The sequence below is a fragment of the Clupea harengus genome, chromosome 7 (genome assembly GCF_900700415.2).
Source record: "Clupea harengus chromosome 7, Ch_v2.0.2, whole genome shotgun sequence".
Taxonomy (NCBI): Eukaryota; Metazoa; Chordata; class Actinopteri; order Clupeiformes; family Clupeidae; genus Clupea; species Clupea harengus.
Genome location: NC_045158.1, coordinates 5,814,118 through 5,835,448, shown reverse-complemented (window position 1 = coordinate 5,835,448; position 21,331 = coordinate 5,814,118). Strand labels below are relative to the sequence as shown.

Here is a 21,331-nt window from a genome sequence, read left to right as displayed (position 1 = left end):
TTACACGATTATTCTATTGGATGTTTCGATCCAGGCGAACGAATCAGATAAATGACAGACCTCCAGCTGTAAGCTAGACCCGCCTTCTATGCATTTTTCAGTAGACCCCGGAAGCATAGTTTTTTAAAGAGGTAGCATAATTTTCATAGGGCGAGGGCTCAGAGGAACAGAGAAAATACCAAAGGGACAAGCCTCTCGAGCTGTCGAGGGTGACATTAACAGAAGAACAGATTCTCTACACCACTGTTTGCCGTCATCGATATTTCCGAATATTTCAGGCGACAACCCAACTACTCCTAACGCTGACGATTACATTGTTGTTATCGCTAAGCTTGTTGGAATTTAAATACTGACAGTTCCGTTCAGTTCAGTTCAGTTGAGTTGTGTATTCGATCGGGGAGGCAGCGACCAGAACAAAAATATAAGGGCAAACTCTTGCTACAAAGGCGATGGGAATGCAGTTCCGTTTGCAGATTTAACCCATTCATTGCACTAGCAAATTGAGTGTTCGTCTAAAAACCCGGTAAGTCGCTTCAATTACCGTTAATGTTTTTTTTGTTGTTTCATCTCTTAATATGTGCTGCCCTTTACTGGCTAGACCAGACAGTGATTGAGACTGCAGTAGCCTACTTTGTCGCAAAGTATATTTCGCAATACAAACCAAGCATTTTCACATTAAGAAGACGCTGTCATTTGCTATGCATGAGATCAGCTACATTAGGATCCAGATTTAATCAACTAGATAACGTTAATTTGTACATTGTCAAGCAACCACCTTGCATTTCAAATGTTTAACCGTTGGTCGTGCTGTTATGTTAATGTGTTGATAATGGTGTCTTAGTTGAAATGGATGTATAAAGCTAGCAAACATATTTTTTTCTCCTGAAACAATGACAGGCCGACGTGGACACCACCAGATCTGCCATAGGTTAGGCTACAATATATTCCCCACAACGGGCTTTACTTGTACCCACTGTAGCCTTCACTCTATTCAGACGCAGGGGCGTTTCTTCGCTTTGTCTGTGATTATATTCCACATTCCTGCAACACCGGTGCAACCTTACATAGAGAAATGACATGCAATTTTATTTGTGTGTTTGCACGGAATATTGTAGTCCAGTGTGACATGGAGAAATATGAATGAATCCTTATGCCAACGTCTTCTCACTAAAGGGCATGCACGCTGTTCGCCGTAACCTTGTGCAGTATCCAATTGAGCAGGGATTTAACTAGCCTATAGAGCTGTCGTCCTTAAGTTAATTGGAATGCCCATATCACAATTTGCTTTTTGTATCTTACACAACGTTACAAAATTAGGATAAGGAGTGTTCACTGGGCCATATCCAGAGTCATCTCCAAAATGTATTTGCTTTGTGCATGAAGAGATCTGCCCGTCACTGAAGTGGGCGTGCAGGTTCTTAGATGTCCAGAACACCCCATGCATATGGAACGACAGGCATTCCTATTCAAAGCTACAAAGCCTCTCCCATTGTCCTGAAAAACAGGAGACCTTTTTTTTTAATATAAATCTATAGCCTATCATAACGCGGGCTCATACATCATTTGCTTCTCCTCTTGAATAATCCACCACAAAGGACATTTACGTTGGTTGACTGAATCTTTCTATTAGTAGAAAATGACTTGTTGTTGCTTCCCGTTAACCTTTGGAATAGCCTCACAAAAACGTGTGTGTTTTCAATAAGGGGAAATACGGTTGCCTTATTCTTTTAAGTAAACAGAATCAGTGATTGAATCACTGAAACACTGTTTTCCCCCCTTTTGTTGAGAGGCAGGTTATTGTGTCTCAATACCTGTTGTTATCTTTGTCTGATAACAACCTGCATGGTTGTCCTGCATTGAGAATAAGAATTCAGTCTAATGGTGATATGAGCCAAATGAGTCCTCTATAATCTTTTCTCACCTGAGCATAGTTCAGTCAGTAACACTATGTACCTTGAATGTACCTAATCTGCCTTGGCTGGATAAGTGTGACCCTCAGACACTTAACTGTTAACTGCACTTAACTCTGTTTTTCTCTCAGCTTTGCCAAACATACCAGGACTGGCCATAGCTGGAGGGTGCACTGGGCCTATTCCATTGATCAGCTGCTGGGGCAGGTCTCAATGGTTAGGACCTTTACATGTTAACTATATAACATACACAATCAGGAGGCAGTGGTATATTAAAGCCAAAATAGATAAGATATCATTGACGATGTTTAATCTGCATTTAATCTCATTGACGTAGATAATGCTACCACCTCATTGCATGCAAAGCCCTAAAGTCATTTTCTGAAGGGGAAGCGCTGAGCTATTAGATTTTCCTCCTCGTTATGGATATTCAAACAGCCCACAAAATTGACTGGGGTCAAGGGCCTGACAACTTATGAGTCGCTCTCCTCTCCGTAAGGCCCTTTATGCTGTTGGAGATGAAGCAGACTCAGACAGTCTGTGCCTCAGACATGGGTGCACACTGGGGGTCCTCATCGCATTCACAGCCATGTGGCAATGCATTATTCTGCCTCAGAGTCACTCAAGCAGTTATACCAAGCAGCGGGCTTTCAAGGACTCTCATTACCCATGGCATACCAGCACTGACCTAATCCATGGCCAGGCTTTAAGGTAGGGGAGAATTCAAAGTGAGTGAGGGCAGTGAGGGGGGGCATTTCGTTTTTATCTTGAGAAAGCTCAGTGGATTTGCTCAAATGAGATGGGCTGACCTTGCAAGCAGCAAATGCTAACGGAATTTGGTCGGAAACCATTTCATTTTAAATCAACAAAGAAGAGGACTGACATGCATGTGGCTTCCTCTTTCTCTCCTCCTCTGCCTGTGTGGTTTTGTGTGTGAGACACTGAGAGAGTCTCTTGTCTGTCTTTGTATGCCCCTCCCTTTTTCTTTTTGCCCCCCCCCCCCTCCTCTTCTCTACCGGTGCACTGGTGTATATGTGTCTGTGAGAGAGAGGCTGAGCCTCCTCTGAATCACTCATACAATCAAATGGCTGACTTTTGGCTGCAGCCTCTGCATGCCTCTGCTAACGAACATAAACCACAACGGGGCTGGAAGCAGCGGCGAATCCATGCCAAGCCAGCTGATCCTTGTGTGGAGTACAAACAGCCCTCTCTCTCTCTCTCTTTCTCTCTTTCTCTCTCTCGCTCTCTCTCTCTCTCTCTGTCTATCTCTCTATCTCTCTCTCGCTCTCTCTCTCGCTCTCTCTCTATCTGAACCAGGCATGCTGTTCACAGCTCTGGAGGACTGTTGGCGTGCTATGGTGTAAAGGTCGATGAAGACATAGGCTGGCTCGAGTGAATCAGACAGCGTTGTGGTGTCCCACGCAAACACCTAAGCCTACTGTTTTGTGTTATTAAATAGAAGAGCTTCGATAAGTGATATGAGAGCGAGTTGCATGTTTTCGCATTTGAACCGTAGGCCTTGTCTGCTTTGATTGGCACTCACACAGAATCCATGTTGGTTGTGGTTTTAAATGGTGTAGTGAGTTGAATTTATTCACCAGCTTTTTATTGCTGTCAGTTGGCTGGAAGGTGTAATTACATGTGTGTGCATTGTGGTTCAGTGTTATTATGTGTTACTACCAAGGTGTGTGTGTGTGTGTGTGTGCATGTGTGTGTGTGTGTGTGTGTGTGTGTGTGTGTGTGTGTGTGTGTGTGTGTGGTGGCTTCTCTTGTCTCTGTGTGGTGGCTTCTCTTGTCTTCGCTTGTCTCACAGAATGTGGAATGGCTGCCAGTGTGTTCTTCTCTGAAGGTGCTGAAGGCCCCCCCTCCCCCCACACACTGTCTCTCCTAGGTCTTGTCCGACACCTCTTCCTGCTTAGGTCCATCGATGTGGGACTCTGGCGTAGCAAAGTACAGCCTCCCAGCCCAGCCCAGCCCAGCCCAGCCCAGCCCAGTTCCCCCATCCACAGACCTTTCATCAGTTAGCCTTCTATCTCCTCCCCCAGCTAGGATAAGCCTCAAGGCTGAGTCCTTGGGTTAAGTGTGTGTGTGTGTGTGTGTCTGTGTGTGTGCGTGTGCGTGTGCGTGTGTGTATGTCCAGGTGGCTGAACATACAGTACTGTACTGTATGTCTGCTAGTTGTGTGAACACTTGTGTGTGCTAGTCAGCATGTGGGTTATGTGAAATATACATAGGGCTGGTTATTTTCAGATATTTGTTTTACATTTCATATAGCAATCAAGTATGAGAGTGTCTTTTGTGATTTCACTCATAGCTTTCTCTCTGACTCTGACTTTCTTTCTTCCTTACTCACTCTGTCCATAACAGATGTGAAACTCACACATTCACATACAGTAGGTTAAACCATAATGCATAATATGTGGGGCAAAGTGAGTCATGCCCAATTGCCCATAGGAGATTAAGGATGGTCAATCCCTGTAGATTCCTCGCTCTGCCTGACACTGATAAATGACTGGCCTCTGAATGAAGCCTCTGAATGCCCTTGGATTGGTCTCTCTCTCTCTCTCTCTCTCTCTCTCTCTCTCTCTCTCTCTCCCTCTCTCCCTCTCTCTCTCTCTCTCTCTCTCTCTCTGGGAGGTAGGCCCATTTTCATGTGTTCTTTAAAAGGTTAATGGAAGATCAGCTCTGAGTCATCTGAGCCTTCAAACTGACACCATGTTCCAATAAAAAAAATGCATTAAAATAGGCATGCATGAGTTGGAGCTGCCCTGCCCTGCCTTGCCTTCCCTGCACACATATTTGCCAACCCACTTGTATGCAGCCGAGCACAAAGTCACTCGGTGGAAAGCATGTCTGGCACAATGATCCCCCGAAATCCGTATGTATTAAGGATGAATAGAGACAAGTGAAAGGGAGGCAGAGCTTGTGGTGGGGCGCCTCCTGTGTGAACTGCAGTGCAGGGTTCTGTGAATAGGGCACATGTTCTTCCAGCGCATTCCACTCCCCAATGCTGGCAGGCACTGTCACCAAGTCTCCATCCAGACTGTACAGTGCTGAACTAAACGGAACGACATGAACTCACACCCCAACCTTGGGATTGGATTTCTCTCTCTCTCTCTCTCTCCCCCCTACCCACCCTTCTCTGAGTGAGAGAATTGCTCTGAAATGCCTCAGGCAGCATACTTTTGAATCCTCCTTGTTTAACAGGAGGTTTGGGCTGTGGCTCTGTGAGTCCCTCTTATGACAACCTCCCAGAGGAATCCAGCATTATACTAAGGAGCATTTGCTCAAAACTGACCCTTTTTAGTTTTGGTCATGACTCTCCTGGTGTCATGAATGAGTAAGTAATGTGAAAGGTTTCTTTTTCTTTGTGCTGTGTGTAGGCCTAAATGTGTGAACAAACCAGCTGTGTTGTTTCTTCACAGCAGTGTTTTCATGCACCCATAGATGGAGGCAGGACTAGGAAAGCCCGTTTAGAATGCGGCCACACCCCCGTTATTCCTTATATAGACGTGCCTGGTGAGCTCTTTAAAGGGGAAGTGCTTTAGACTGCACGGAGGAATGTTTTCAATAGAAGGTTGGCACCCGCTAGCAATATACAAGACGTACAGACCAGTGCATTGACTCTCCGTAAAGCTGTAAGGATATGTAAGTTTATAATGCAACAAATGTTGAAAAGACACCAAAAGCAAAACTCTTTCAAGCATGTGCACACACACACACGCACACGCACACGCACACGCACACACACACACATACACACGCACATACACACGCAGAGACCAAGAGAAACATCTTGTGGCAAAGGCATGAATCCAACAAAGGCAGCATTCTCCCCACCCATAGAGACATATGGCTGCTCTGATTCAGCTTCTGTCTAAGAGAATACCTAATTAATAGAGGACACAATCAATTAATTAGATGATTGTTAAGTAGTTCATGCTGTGTTTGTTACCTACTCTGATGCCACAGCTGTTTTTGAAGTCTCCATTCGTGTCTGACAAGCATTCTACGAGTTAGCAGCATACTCTAGTAAATGGACTGCTATGAAGTGCCTGGTTTGGTAACCTTATCAAACTGCAACATTCATGTCATCAGTTTTACTAACAGTGATACCAGCTAACTCTCATATGTTGGACTAGTTGGTCACATGAGAGGGCATTTTAACCTAGCTCACCTCGTACAGAATACAACGTCTTAACTTAACTAGCCCTGGCCATTGTTCACATACCTCACACCACATTATACATGCGCACACACACACACACACACACACACACACACACACACACACACACACACACACACACACTCTCTGTTTCTCTCTCTCTCGCTCTCACACACACATGCACACCAGCACCCATACTGTGTGTCTCCAGAAGTCTGAGCCTCTGTCCCTGTGCTGATAACGTTTGCACCAAAGTGCTTACATCACATCGCCTGTCAGCTGTGTACAGCGTCTCCTATCTGCTCAGCCGGCACAAGTCCACGTGTGCTGATTCCGCTCTGTGTGTGTGTGTGTGTGTGTGCGTGTGTGTGTGTATGTGTGAGAGAGAGAGAGTTTGCCCTCAGCGAGAGCAGTGGCTCCAGGGTTGTTGGTGGGAGGATTACAGAGAGTGACGTTGATCATTTGCATCTCCCGGAAGCTAGGCAGCGTCTTTTGTGGAATGCTAAGCCGAGCTTGTTCCTGTTCTTTCCTCGGCTTGGCCAGGACATGTTGGAGGGCACCGAAGCACAAACACACACACGCTGCTACATTATTTAAGTTTTGCATTTACATACATGCATACATTGATTCCCATTTATGAGCTATTTTGAGGGGTTTGGAGTCCAGTGCTGGTGTTCCTCTGTACTACTGTGGAACAGGCCGAGCAGGTGGGCGGAGAGTCGACTTTCCCCCGAGGTGGCCAGCCAATGGGGGCGATCGCCACCGTGTCCAATACCCCGCCCCCTGTCCAATGGGGCCTGAGGAATATCTTGCTTCTCTCGCTTTCCCCTCCCCCTGTGCTCGGCTCTCTATATGCGTTCGGTGCTGACTGAGCAGTCGAGCACGCCTGGATGTATCAGCTGGGAGGAAATGAGCTGAAAAGGCAACGCAGAGAGTGAGAGAGCGGTGGGGAGAGGGAGAGCTTGAGAGAGTGATAGAACGAGAGAGAGAGAGAGGCTGAGGGAGGGGGCAAGAGCGCTTAGAGTGGGAGAGGGGTGGGGGTGTAAGAAGGCAGCGGGAACTGCTTTCATTGTGTTCAAGTTATTTGGGGGTAAAGACGGAGGGCTGGGGGGTGTGGGGGGGGGGGGGGGGAGCGCAAGAGGGCTACAGAAAGTTTTTGTGTGTGTGTGTGTGTGTGGGGGGGGGGGGGGGGGGGGGGGGGGGGGGGGGTGACAGAGTTTGTGGGTAAGTGCCAAAGAGGGACAGAGAGGGAGAGCGTTTCAGTGTGTGCGCACGAGTGTGTGCGTGAGTGATTTGAGAAAGCGAGGGAGGGGAAGGCTGAGGAGAGAGTGAGAGCTAGAGAGAGAGAGAGAGAGAGAGAGAGAGAGAGAGAGAGAGAGAGGGAGAGAGAGAGGGAGAGAGTGAGAGCTTCAGAGTTGGGCATACCAGAATAGCTGAAAGAGGGCTGCCTCAGTATAAACAGCCCAATCAGTCAGGCCTTGTGAATGTAGTTGAGCAAGAGCCTTTTTTTAAACAGAGGATTGTCTCTCTTATTTCTCCCTCTGCCTTTCTCTTTCTCTCTCTCTCTCTCTCTCTCTCTCTCTCTCTCTCCCCTCTCTCACTCTCTCTCTCTCTCTCTCTCTATACTCTCTCTTCAGTGAGTTCTCGGGGGGGAGGAAGCAGAGAGAAAGACTGAAGGAGCAACCTGCTACATGCAACTGCCTGCAAGAGTCTTCAAGCCTCGCAGAGCCTAGACCAGAATAACAAGAGCATACGAAGACAAGAGGCAGACACACCAGTGCAAGGAGGGCTCTGAAGGCTTTTTGGGAGGGTAAGTCTTACACTTGTGGTATATTCATATGCTTACTGATTATGTATATCTTTTTGTGTTTGTCTGTGTGTGTGTGTGCGCGCACGCACAAGAGAGAAAGAGAGAGAGAGACATTTAAATTAATAAATTCACCTTTTTATGTATTTTCCAATACCATTGGTTCCAGTGGTTTGGAATGCAATCAGAGCTAATTCCTGCTTAAACATTTTCTCTTTACTCTTCTACTTTTCCTTTCTGCCAGAAAACTAATGTCCCACAAAATATCACAGAAAGAACACTCTCTCCACTTACATGACTTAATTTGACAGCTCTGGTGGTTGTCTGGTTATCCCCTCTCAGATGTGTGAGTGTTTATTTAGGTGTGAAACTCACATGAGAGTGTGTGAAATAAGACAGGAAATCCTGAGCTAAGAAGCCCTTTAAACTCTGGCTTGGTTATCAAATGCACAGGCTCAGGCTCGGGCTCAGGCGCAGTTCATTCAGTCAGTCAGTCAGGCAGGCAGGCATGTTTATCTCACAAGCCTCCTGTCTGGCAGCATTAGTAGGCTGGGTGGGGTTCAGTGCGAGGCTCTCTTGGGATTAAGGTGACTTTTAACGTTATCTCACAATGTCTTTTATCACTCGTGTACTTTGCCTCTGGTGAATAAGTTGAGTGTCTGTATGTTCTGTGTGCACGTGAGCATGCTCTTTGCCACTTGTGCTTGAGGTGAACTCGCACTGTTTGTAAGAGAACACAGGTTTAAAAAAGCAGATGGACTTTCGCAGAAACAATCCTTGACCCTATAAGTTTGGCAACACAGCTAATGTTCCTGAATTCAACACCTGAACAATCTCTAGTCAACAGTCTGTTCTCAGGTTAACAGTTGCACATTTATCATGCCGTGTGTCTGTTGGTATCCTGCTTTTGTTCACTGGCACTGGACAATTACCTTCCTGTCATAACACTAAACACAAAGATGTGTTTTGAAAATGATGTTTTTCCAGATTTGCATGAACGTGACAATGTTTTGAGAGTTGACCCGTGTCCACACGGAAACGCAAAGAAGAGTGAAACCGCTGTTGCTAGCTAGGTCATTTGAAAATCACATTTCCTGCATAATCTATGCTACAAGTTATACCCTATAACTAAACAAGATTACTATCAAAGCAAAGATACTACTAGATGAGCTAAATCCTATAAATCGATTTCAGCATCAGCAAAACATGGTTTTGGGACACAGAAATTCCCCAGTGAAGTGAACATACAAGTTGCTAGCATTTAGCGTCACTTTATATCAAACAAACCCAGAAAAGCTTTTGACAACTGATGTTTCTGATAGTTTGCGGGCCTCCTCATAGAAATAGAACAAATTGGCTGACAACCATGCTGCGTCTGACAATCAAAAATAGATGTTCTATTCATTGCCACTGAGGACGTGGTGAAGGCTTTGGAGGGCGTTTTCTCAGCCTTCGAAGAGAATGAAAGGTGATTGGATAAAGTTGGGGCTATGTCGTCACCGTTTTCAGAAAGCTCTATTTTGACTTGTACACACAGCGAGATAAAGGTTGCGTTCTCAAAAGTCTCTACTCTGAAACATATGCGTTTTCAGACCCCGAACCCCCCCCCCGCCCCCCCCCCCCCCCCCCCCGCATGTTACTGTGCAATCAGTGCACAATCACAAACGTTCTGCCCCTACTGTTCTGGCAGTGAATTGCTTTGCAACACCCACCAACTGTAGGAGAACAGTAAAAGGTTCACAAGTCCGTCGTAGCAACTGCGTAACGCAGTCGTAGATGCATATTTCGGCCTTGAGGGTCCTAACTGGCAGCCTTGAAGTGGGAAGATGTCAGGCTAGCCAGAGCTTCTGTGAAATCAAAGAGCCTTCTCTGAAATCAAAAGCTCCCGCCTGTGTCACTGTCTCTGGCATAATTTCACGTTCAAGTAGGTGTGAATTAGTCTCATCAAGCTCTGATGAAGCCAAATCAGGCAAGTCAAATCAGGATTTTTCTCGCAAGACAAGCAGCCTGGCGTCTCTCTGCCTTTCTTTGTTCGTTTGAGGGACGTCACATGCCAGGGATACAAGCGGTTCCCGAAGGCGTTGCGTGCCCCAGTGCAGGGCAGGGAGCTCAGGTGAGCTGAATTGAAGACACAGGTTGGGGATGTGCTGTGAGATCTGCCTCATTAGTGTTTGCCACCATAGTGACTATAAATACCCCTGCCCCCTCCTCTGCCCTGCCCCTTCCCCCACCTTGTGGGTGCGTACAGACTCTAGGGACCCCATCTGCCTCGCCTGCTCGGAAGCCTGGAGACTGTGTGTAAATACAGTGTAGTGTGTGTGTGTGTGTGTGTGTGTGTGTTTGTTCTTTGTTCAGCTCATACATACAAACACACCGCACCTGTAGACGACAAATAAATCAAAGGGAAGTTGAGAGGAATGCATCACTGGCTAAAGTAATCGGGAAAAGAATGTAGACCATATTCATAGCTTGATGATAGACATAACTTTATGTTCAATGTTGTGCAGTTAACTCAATAAAAGCCTGTAATATTCATATTCTCAAATTAGTGGCTTGCTTTTGTTTTGTCTTCACAGCTCACACATACAAGCATACACAGACAGGCACACACAGGCATTATTATTGATTAGTTATTGACTCAGAGATTTGTGTGTGTGAATGTGCCTATTCTAATCCCCCACACTCATATTGCCCGTGAACTGTTTTGACCGTGACATAACTTGGTCAGCTGTGTATTCTGGGACTGTGAAGATGACCCACTTTGTAACAGCTGGACAGCAGTGTGACTCTCAGTGATGTCACGCATGATGCAGAGCCAAAGGTTTCCATCTCACCCACTCAACCTGCGCCCCCCCCAGGTCTGTCTCTGTAGATAGGCCCTCATTCAACCAGTTCAATGTCTCCTCAGGCGGACCATAAAGTCTCCCTGAGTTCTTTGTACTACATAGCTCCCACATAGGTCTCCCTCGCTCAGACAGCTGACATGGAGAAATGTATTTCTGTCGTAACAGTGTGCCAATATGGAATTGCACGGGCAATTCTTGGTAGCTGTTGCAGTTTGGGTGACGACAGACTGTGACACATAATCTGGAAATGACTGCCTGTGATGACGTAACTGAATTTCAGGGAAGTTGCCAGATATGTGTCATCTGCCGAAGCAACATTACTGTGCTGCACTTGTCACAAAGGGAACCTAAATGCATAACTATACCATAAGAACCTTTGTTTTCCTGTATGTGCATGTATACTGTGTGTGGACATTATATGTTCAGTGTTAAGGATTGTAGTTCAGCCTGGAAAAGTGCCTTTGTTTTGATTCATTCTTACATCACTTTGTTGTGGCAGTGTTCTCCATCTTGTCCTGTGCTCTCTCCAAGACTCTCTAAGGCTTTACAAAGACTCTGTTGTATTTTGTCTTTCTTATTACCTCATGTCTCTGATCAGGGCCCTATTCGTCGTAGCTCGTTAAGCGAGTTACCAAGACAATTTTTCAGGATGAGATAACATAAGTTCCTCCTTTCGGTTAATGGAAGGAACTTTGGATAAATCACCATAGCAACACATCAATTAGCTCCAACCTGCTCCAGCGCAGGCTAATTTAAGTGAAGCTGGATAAGATTGCCACACCCCCGGAAAAAGGAGAGATCCCATTGACCAAGGAGCGATATTAGATTGGCACTTCATAGTGATAGAGTTCTTCGCGATCGCCAAGGTCCATTATTCTATCATGATGAGTTCTTGTATGAGCGCTACAGATTCAGACGACAAGGAACAATTTATTTACAAGACCTTCTCGAGCCATTTATTGCAAACACCACAGCCGAACATTGACTGTCATGCGTTTTTTTGCGAGTAGTAGGCTACATGTTTGTAGTGTCAGCGATGCGGAGAACAAAGCACTCATAATTATATCACAGTGTTATTAGTACACCATAGCATATCATTATTGTAGAAAATGATTAAGGTGGACTCACACACTATAAGAATAGAGAGAAATACACACAATTTATTTTCACTGCTTCAATTTATTGAATTTCTTATTAATAAACTTACATTTAGTCATTTAACAGACGCTTTTATTCAAAGCGACTTACAAGGAAATGTAAAAATACACTTAGTAAGGAGGTGAGGGGAATCGAACTAGCATCCTTGCAACTACTAACCAACAGCGCTACCCACTGTACCAGATCACACTTTCCGCAAAGTATACATACATAGATATGGCCGCATACACAGCCCCATACACAGATTTTTGTCTTGCTCTCGCAGCGGTGACAGTGTTGGATTTTGCCATGATTATGGTCTTGTATTCTTCATAAGCGTTCATGATCATCTCCTGCTCGCCAGCGGAGAAAAAAAGAGGCTCTTTCTTTGAGTTTAGAAGCCATTGCACCGTTAAACAAATCATGGTTTTGGTGATCGACCCTGCCCCCTTTTGAAGTAGGCACGGGCACTAGCCCTGATAAATTTAGTCTGGTTCAAATTAACGACATGGTTAGACCGTGAATAAGCCGTGGACGACCCGATACATCCAGTTCTCAATCATCTCGGTAATTCAAACTGGCTAATAGGACAATTGATCGACTTAACTTAAGCCCTTACGACGAATACCCCCCCGGTCATGTTTTGGTCACAGAGACACTGATGTTTGTCAGTCATTTTCAGTCACATGGTGTCAATTTAGCTCTTGTCTGCTAAACTGATTGGATGCTCAGCTGATCGGATCTAAATAGAGGTTTAAGGCAGCTTTGTCCTAGATGTGTCCACATTTAAATATATACTTTTGAATCACCAGCGACTGATCTATAGTGGTTTGGTTGTTGACTGTCATTGATCTGATCGACTGGGATCAGGGAACAGGGAGCTCTTCAGATCTTGATTTCATCAGCTGGTCAGTTTATTGGCTCCAGCAGTGTAGCTGACCTAGCAGTTGCTCAGAGCTGGACGATGAAAAGCACTAGACAGCAGTGTTCCATGCATCTCTTTGGATAAGAGCATCTGTGGACCGGTTGTGCATAAAAATGTTGAGTATGTGGGCAGCACATTGCTCAATACTTTCTATTTGTAGGACCCTTTGGGTATGTGTCATCTCGTATTTAATCAGGCCACTACTCAAACGGCAGCCTTGGTGTTAACAGTTGGAGTGTGAATGACCTCTGACCTGTGACGTGTTTGACTTCTCTCCTCTCCTCTCCCGCCAGGCTTCTCTCACTGGAATGCCTGAGACGCAATGCAGCCACTGAGGTGCCCCCCACGTCCAGGTGCCCAGGAGGGGCGTGCCAGGCCGCTGGCCCCATCCCGGAGGATCCACAGGACAGAGACCACCAGTTCACCAGCGCTGCCTCTCCAGGCCCTCCCTCCTCATTGACGCTTTGGCCTCGGGTGAGTTCCACGGACACCTCCATGGTCTGCTGTTTGCGCTCGTTATGCCTGCAGCGATAGACTGAAACGTGTGTGTGTCCCCTTCTTTCTTAAGGGGACTGTCTGAGCAGAGGTTAATTGCCTTTGAAATGTAAGGCAATTATTAGTGAGGTACTGCTATTTGTGTCTTACCTCAGAGCCATAACATTCATACTGAGTGAATGTTTCATCTGTGCTCCGTTGTTAGACTGTCTGTCCGGGAATGCTGTTGTTGGTCTTCGGAGGGCAGCCTTGGGGATGGAAGAGCACAGGGGTTAGGCTTGGGGCACAGGCACTGCACAGCTCCAGGGCGGGTGTGGAGCAGCCTGGAGTGCAGACACAGACTACGACAACACAAAGGTGGGTGAGGTGAAGCGTCATGGGAGGCTTTCGGGGTGAAGCCTTTTAGTGTTTTAAATCTACAAACGTAAAGTTCAAAGGCTTCGTGTAGCAACAGTCTACTGGGTCTAGCTCGTATTGTTATAGTAATAATGATAAACTATTTTAACTTTAAGCTCCTACATTACAGTTACCTTTATTATTTTATTCATTCATTTTATCCAAAGCAATTTACAGTACAGTACAATATACATTTCTATCAGTATGTGTATTCCCTGGGTATCAAACCCATGATCTTGGTGTTGTTGGCACGTTGCTATTCCAGTTGAGCCACAGTAACATTAAACTTTAAATGAATAGAAATATTCTACTCTATAATGAATAGAAATAGCCATGGCTCTTGTTCATTGTAGGCATAGATCATTCTGTTGCTAACCTACATGGTACTGAAATCCCTTTGTCCTTGTCGTAGGTGTCACACAGCCAGGCACTGTAGAGAGACTGTTGTGCTAACCATAGGGAAGCGTTGCGAAGATCCCACTCTGTAAAGCAGGGCTCCTACAACTCGCTCTTCTCGGGCTCGGGCTCTTTGCACTTCCAAGAACTCTTGTTCATTCTCGAGACCTGCTGCTCAATCCACGAGGAGCCATGCGTCACATTCACGTCGAGCTGGCTCGCAAGGAGCCGACAGTTCAACTCCCAGCACAAGAGGGGGACCTGCCGCCAACCAGCACCCCAGCCAAGGGTCCCAATCTTGGAGCGCACAGCGGTGTCCCCAGGCCCTTCGGGGACGAGGAGATTCGGATGCAGAAGGTCTACCAGCTGTCCATCTTCTCTCAGAGAGGGGGCTTCTCAGAGCAGCCCGAGGGGCAGCGCCCGCCTCGCGTGGGGATGAAGAGGGGCCTGGAGGAGCCGGTGGCCCCGCTGGCCCACAAGCGGCTGCACGAGGCCGAGGCCGAGCAGGAGGAGGAGGACGATGACGATGACGACGTCACGCAGGGGGAGGTGCTATGCAGCTCCACGTCAGAGCCCTTCTACTCCTGCTCCCTGCTCGAGTGTAATAAAGACCCGGAAAGCCCCGCGGCCAAAACACCCCCACCTCTGCCGCCACTCTCCCCTACTCATGCCCCCACCCCCTCCCGCCGGCCTGCCCAGCACAACCACGACCGGCCGGTCCCAGACGCCTGGGCCCCGCTCTCACCTAAGTCGCCCCCTATGGTAGATCCCCTGGCCCCGCACAATTTCTGGTCCGGCGATGCCAGTGCCGGCTCCCCGGTGCTTAGCCCTGAGCCTCCACCAGCAGGTGACGCCCCGGCCTGTTCCATAGGAGCGCCACCGCACGGCGACGGCTCCAGCAACGGGACCTTGGCCGAGCAGGGAAGCTCCTGCACCGTCACTGTACGGAGCCCGAGCCCCACTTTCCCCTCCTCAAGCCCCAAGAGGCTCTCCGAGGCTCTGGAGTGGGGGGCCAGCCTAGAGTCCTCCCCTCCCGAGCACAGGGCGCCCCCCACCAATGGCGTGCCCTCCTCAGAAAAGACCCCCGTTGACCCCCGGGCGCTTCTCAATGGAACTTCCTCCTCCAACTCTTCCGCCCCCTGTCCAGCCAAGAAGAAGCTGCTCTCATCCAGCGACACGGGGGACTCCTGCTCCGAGGATGAGGGCCCATCCACCTCCAAGAGGAGCCGGCTAGCGCTGCTAGCACCCGGGCTGGGCCTAGCCTCCTGCCGGGGCACGGATGCCAAGGCCTCACCCTTCTGGAACCACTTGCTGCCCTCGGCTCGCGAAAACCATAAGGTAAGTGTGTGATGCCGTGCGACTCCACAGCTCTGTGAGTGCAATGGGTGGAAAGAAAACAGGGAAAGGGAAGCAATGACAAAAAGGAAAGCTGGCTAAATCTTCTAGGAAGAGATGAGCTCCTGTGTGAGTGTGTGTGTGTAACAGTAAGAGAAAGAGAGAGAGAGAGAGAGAGAGAGAGAGGGGGAGATATGAATGGACAGGGAAAGTGAAAAAGAGTGATGCAAACCCTTTTTTTTTTTACCTTTTTTTTGTCCTGAGCTGAAATGAGCGGAGTCCAGAATAAAGCCCATTGAGTGCCCCATTGTTCATCAGGTGTGTGAACCTCACAAAACACGCGGCTTTTTCTGGGTGCATGTTGGAACATATCATATTCTGTTCCAGAAAGACTTAGGGGGCTGATGGCCGGAGAGCTGATGCAGTATGTGTCTCTTTTTCAACACTGGCCTCGGCGACTCGCTTCTCTGTGGGAAACGGAGGGGGAAAGGCATTGTGAGAGGACATGCGTGGTTGAAAGAACTGTACAGAGAAGGTGAGGGCTTGTCTCAGAGAGAGAGACAGAGAGAGAGAGAGAGAGAGAGAGATAGATAGACTGTGAAAGCAGATAGGCAGAGATAAGAGGGAATAGTAAGAGGCTTGGACAGAGATCAAGCCAGTGGCTAGGAGAGCTTGACCATGCTCTCTGGAGCTGAGGTGAAGTTGGTAGTGAGGCCTAGCTGACTGAGAGCAGCTCAGGGTGGCCATGGGCAGCTTGGACTACAGCTGTGCTTGGGACCCAGAGTCCACACCTCCACAACTTGTGAGTAAAGCCACAGAATGAAAAATGTGACAGTTTTGTCCTTTTTAATGTGATTATGTTCTGTATCATTTGTATTTCACTTTGGAAGTATTTTGCAATATTGTATGTGCTTGTATCTGCTTGTTTCTGTGTCCTTGTACAAAGCAGTGGTTTTGCTACTGCTAAATTACTAAAATGAATAATCCCATTTATGTTACACGTATAAAGCAACTGGCCTTGTGTTTTGCAGGGTTCCACAGACTGTACACGAGCTGGAAGAAGACTGAAAAGTGGGATCAGGCTGAAATCGTAAGTTTCTGCCCCTTAACTCTGGTTCTTCTGAATATAGCAAGCAATATACTTAGAAAGGAGACAACTACAGAAAAAATGATGACTTGCTCCACCTATAGGGTTGGTTTATTGGGTGGCATATTTACAATCCTCATGGAAATTAACTCAGTTACACTTTAATTTATTTAAATTACGGAATTTTAAACTACAGTTTTGCGCAAGATTTATTTTTCTATTTTTGGAGAGGTAGTGGCAACGCAAAGGCAATTTAAGAACAATGGACATTTCAGCAGAGAATGCCTATTGTGACATCGCTGAAGCAACAGTAGGCTGCTGCAATGGTCTGTATAAATACAGGCAATAGCTTTGTTGCTGCTAGAATCATATTTTATATTAGATTTTGGTCATTGATGGTGATTTTGGTGCCAGGTAATAAGGCAGGGGTTTTCATAAGCGTTAATTTCAAACAAGAGATCCACCATCAGGTTTAATTAATCTAATTTTGTAGTTTACCCACCCCTCCTCCAAGGACCATAGGCATGGCACGTCGAGTCAGTTATGCACTTCTTAAAGGACGTACCTATAAATGCATATGTAGTAAGGCTAAGATGCAAAATATTAGTCACCTCCTCATCATGTTGCGACTCTGTAGTAAATGGCAGCTGCCACTAAACCTGATACAAAAAGCGGGTTTGCGTCATCACAAAAGGTTAGTAGATCTGGCCCTAATTGCTATGATTTGTAGAACTGGCAAATGGTCCGGGGTGTCGTTGGGGGTTTCTTGTAAAGTCTTGAGATTTATTTGAGATTTCTAAGAGAGGATCTTGTTTGTGCTCTTTCCTGCTGCCCTTGCCAGTCGTCAACTACGCAGTGGCCGGCGGACAGACAACTGTCACTCGACGCGAGCCGTCTGGCCCTCTGCCTCCATCAGCCGCTCCCTCCTGGGCAACTTTGAGGTACGAGACACACACACACACACACACACACACACACACACACACACACACATACACACACACACACACACACACAGATACACACAGATACACAACCCAACAATACAGTGATACACATATACACAAACGCATATATATGTGCTCTCAAAAACACACACATACACAGCCACACACACGCATTGGTATACATACCATACATACATAAAAGATATTGCTTTTACTTTGTTATTTTAAAATAACATTCACTAGCTTGTCTCTTTTTGTCTTGCATACATCCATTTACGGTGATGCTAGACGTAGAAATGATGGTATAAAAAGGATTGTCTGTTTTTTTTACTTTTTATCTCACATTAGGAAGTCACTGCATCTAAGTAGCCTGTGAAAACACCATAGTTGCACTTACACACTGACTCTGCCCTGCGATGTGGTTGAGCAGGAGTCCATACTTACACACTGACTCTCTCCTACGGTGTGGTTGAGCAGGAGTCCATACTGAAGGGGCGATTCTCCCCATCGGGGCAGATTGATGGCTTCACTGCTGAGATAGGGGCCAGTGGGTCCTACTGCCCCCAGCATGCCACCCTGCCAGTCCAAGTCACCTACTACGATATCTCAGAGCACAGCGCACCATCACCTTTCCTAGTAAGTGTGTGTGTCTGTGTGTGTGTGTGTCTGTGTGTGTGTGTGTGTGTGTGTGTGTGTGTGTGTGTAGGTGGGTGGGTGTGCGCGTAGAACTTCTGAATCTGTCTTCTAAATGCTGTCCTGTCCTTTACATTATTCTATTCTGTAAACTCTTTTCACCTGTGTGAGAGCTCAAAGTTAACACTATGTCCACGTGAGTGAACTGTTTGTCTTTGTTCCATTTGTCATTCACCTGTCATTGTCACAGGGTGTGATCTCCCTGGAGCCGCTGGGAAAAAAGGGATATAGTGTGCCCAAAGCAGGGACCATACAAGTGGTGAGTGATGTTGCTATTATCAGTAATTATTATCAGTAGCATCATGCCACAGAGGAATTAATCACCTGACTAATGCCTCAACTATGAGTAAAAAACATATTAATCTCATAATTTGTGATACAGTTCAAGACACAATTGACGGTGCTAACGATAACATGCACTGATTTTAAAAGCTCCCTGATATCTGTGTGTGTGTGTGTGTGTGTGTGTGTGTGTGTGTGTGTGTGTGTGTGTGGTTCTTTATACTGATCTTTGGTGTTAATGCCATGCCTCCCTCCTCCAGACCTTATTCAACCCCAACAAAACTGTGGTGAAAATGTTCCTGGTGACGTACAACTTTGGCGATATGCCTGTCAATCACATGACCTTCCTGCGTCACCGCATCTTCCTGGTACCAGTAGAGCAGGAAGAGGAGGGGTCAGAGAGGGCGGGCCCGGCCAAGGACGGAGTGGTGGACAGGAAGAAGATTCTCTGCTACTTGATACACCTCAGGTACATCTTTTTTGTGTAACTTCACATTCAGACACATGTGTGTGTATTCAGACACATTCAGTGTTGTGGAGCTGTGTGGTCTTGCATCATACTGCTGGGCAGAATTTTTAACAGAATTCCAAAAGAACTAGTTGTAGATGATTAAGAAATTAACCTTATATCTTTTTTTTTGTTGTTGTTGTTTTTTCAATCCAAGATTCCAGAGTTCCAAATCTGGGAAAATCTACTTGCACAATGATATCCGGCTGCTATTCTCCCGAAAATCCATTGAGGTGGACACGGGGATTCCTTATGAGCTGAAATCTTTCACCGAGGTGCCAAGAAACCCCAAGTACTCCCCACGAGTATGATTCTTGCCAGCACTGCCCCGTGCGGGCAGGAACCCTACAGGACTGCTCAGACTAATAGGACTAAAGAGGACTAATGTTGACTTGAAAGACTGAATACATATAAACACACACACACACACACACACACACACACACACATACACACACACACACAAATAAATGCAGAGGCAAACACACAGGCACAGATATACATCATAGGTACACATTCATGTACACACACACACACACACACACACACGCACACACACACACACATACACACACATGCTCACAAACAATTGCATATCACACTCGCTCATTGAGAGACTCTTTTGAGTTCAGTGTTTGTGCATGCCTTGTGACTAAACCGAGTTTTCCTCTAGTGCCGTAACTTCACACAGTAAGCATCTGCCCTTCACTCTGTGTGCACCCTCCCCCACCTCATAGTGGACCAATCACAGTAGTTGTTGCCACAGTGGGATCCAATCAAATATGCAGTGATAGGCTTCAGTGACTTTTTCCCAAGCATCTACGGAGAAAGAAAGAAAAGTACTCGTCTGAAGTTGAATGGACGTAAGCGTGAATGGACCTTTGAGGTAGCCTCGGACTCACTTCCATATCCCTGATTCTTGGAAAGGGAAGTCATCGTAGTCGTGGCGAGGCTTACGAAGCTCCACCAATGACAGAGTACACCTTCATACAACAGACTCTTAAGGACCTCCAGGCATGGATTACCTTGGGGGGGGGGTTTGAGGGAGGGCAAGCTGAAGCCACCGTGTTTGGAGGAGGGGGAGTGGGACAGCGACCCTCCCATCCGAGTCCCATCATTCTCAGTGCGTGTAAACAGACTGAAGGACACTGTGCAGCTCTCAAGGATTCAATTCTGTTACATACAGTCCAAACAAACAAACATGGGGGAGCAGACACAAGCCGTAGTATTTAATTTATGTTCGCAATTGTCTTAAAAAAAAAGCAATATGCTGCACAATAGAAGGTGTGATTTTCTTAGCGGGGGGTGAGCACTCTGTTTTGGTAGGACGGAGGGTGTCCGGGGTGCTCTGCCTGTAGAAAGGGAGTGAAAGGGAGGGTAGGGTAGGGTGGGGTGGGAAGGGGGGCGGGGGGGATTACGGGGGTATTTAAATGCAAAACAAAAAAGTTGTATATGTATATTTGAAAAGATTAAACTCTGCGACTTGCGAGGATTCCCTGGTGATTGTGTTTGAGCATCGCTCAATGGTTACACTCACTCACCCCCGCACTTGCTCATCATTCAGGTATTAATGCTTTATGAGGTTATGAGTCACACACTTTGTTCCTGTTTGGCATCACTGAAGTGTGTATGTCAACTCAGTCAGCTCAGTCATGTGTGTGTGGCATGACGTCCATACATCCTCCGCAACTGAGTACTTTTCTTAAGAGTGAAACAAACTGCACAAGCCTCTGTGCTGGCATAAGAAGTTTTCATCGGTTAGCAGAAGAAAAAGTCCCCTTTGCTGTGAGCAGAGCTTCACTAAACCATCCAGTGAGAACATGTGGTGATTGAATCCCATCTCTTAGTAAGGTTTGGAGGAGGGGGTGGTCATGTCTAAACATTCCCCTCATGAATAATGCAGAACCTGTAGAGGGAGTTAATGTGTTGGGTGTGTGGAGAGTCTTAAATAATGTAGCCAGCACAATAAACTTTTAGGGCAATGTTGAAAGGAAGGGGTGATGGTCCCTGTGTGAGTCCCCGTTCTGGTCTGGTCCGAGATGACAGAGGAGAGGAAAGAATTAGGGAGGGAGGGAGGGAAGGGGGGGGTACCTGAGAACGAGATGTCCTCACAACCCGGAGAGGCATGAATAATTCATGACACGCTGAGCAAATACAGCACTTCACGACACGGATACAATAGGCGGCCACAAAAGCTGGTCGCGATCAACCAGCTATTCATCTTACCAGAGCACAGAGAGCCAGAGGCTTAAACACCGGCAGCAAAGTACATTTCGACTGAAAGGATTTTAATTAGATGATCTCAAGAATTACACAACCATTTTTTATGGTGCCAGTTCCCAAGAAGGCTTTAATAAAAACGTGCACCTGAAAACCACAATCCATAAACTGATTTCTTT

The 21,331-nt window shown here is 46.6% G+C and overlaps 1 protein-coding gene across 2 annotated transcripts; it reads left to right on the top strand.

Annotated features, from left to right (window-relative positions):
- The first annotated feature begins 21 nt into the window (after positions 1–21).
- LOC105890036 (protein FAM214B) lies at positions 22–20,320 on the top strand. 2 transcript variants are annotated; one of them, XM_012816005.3, is made up of 11 exons: positions 22–523; positions 7,716–7,888; positions 13,087–13,267; positions 13,494–13,645; positions 14,097–15,418; positions 16,447–16,505; positions 17,344–17,443; positions 17,927–18,085; positions 18,333–18,401; positions 18,685–18,893; positions 19,090–20,320. In XM_012816005.3, exons 5-11 carry the CDS (start codon positions 14,273–14,275, stop codon positions 19,241–19,243), a joined length of 1,896 nt encoding a protein of 631 aa, XP_012671459.1. In that variant the 5' UTR covers positions 22–523; positions 7,716–7,888; positions 13,087–13,267; positions 13,494–13,645; positions 14,097–14,272; the 3' UTR covers positions 19,244–20,320. The 2 variants fall into 2 exon arrangements, with proteins under 2 accessions (XP_012671459.1, XP_031426147.1); XM_031570287.2 differs by lacking the exon at positions 22–523 and adding an exon at positions 5,658–7,012.
- Positions 20,321–21,331: the final 1,011 nt, after the last annotated feature.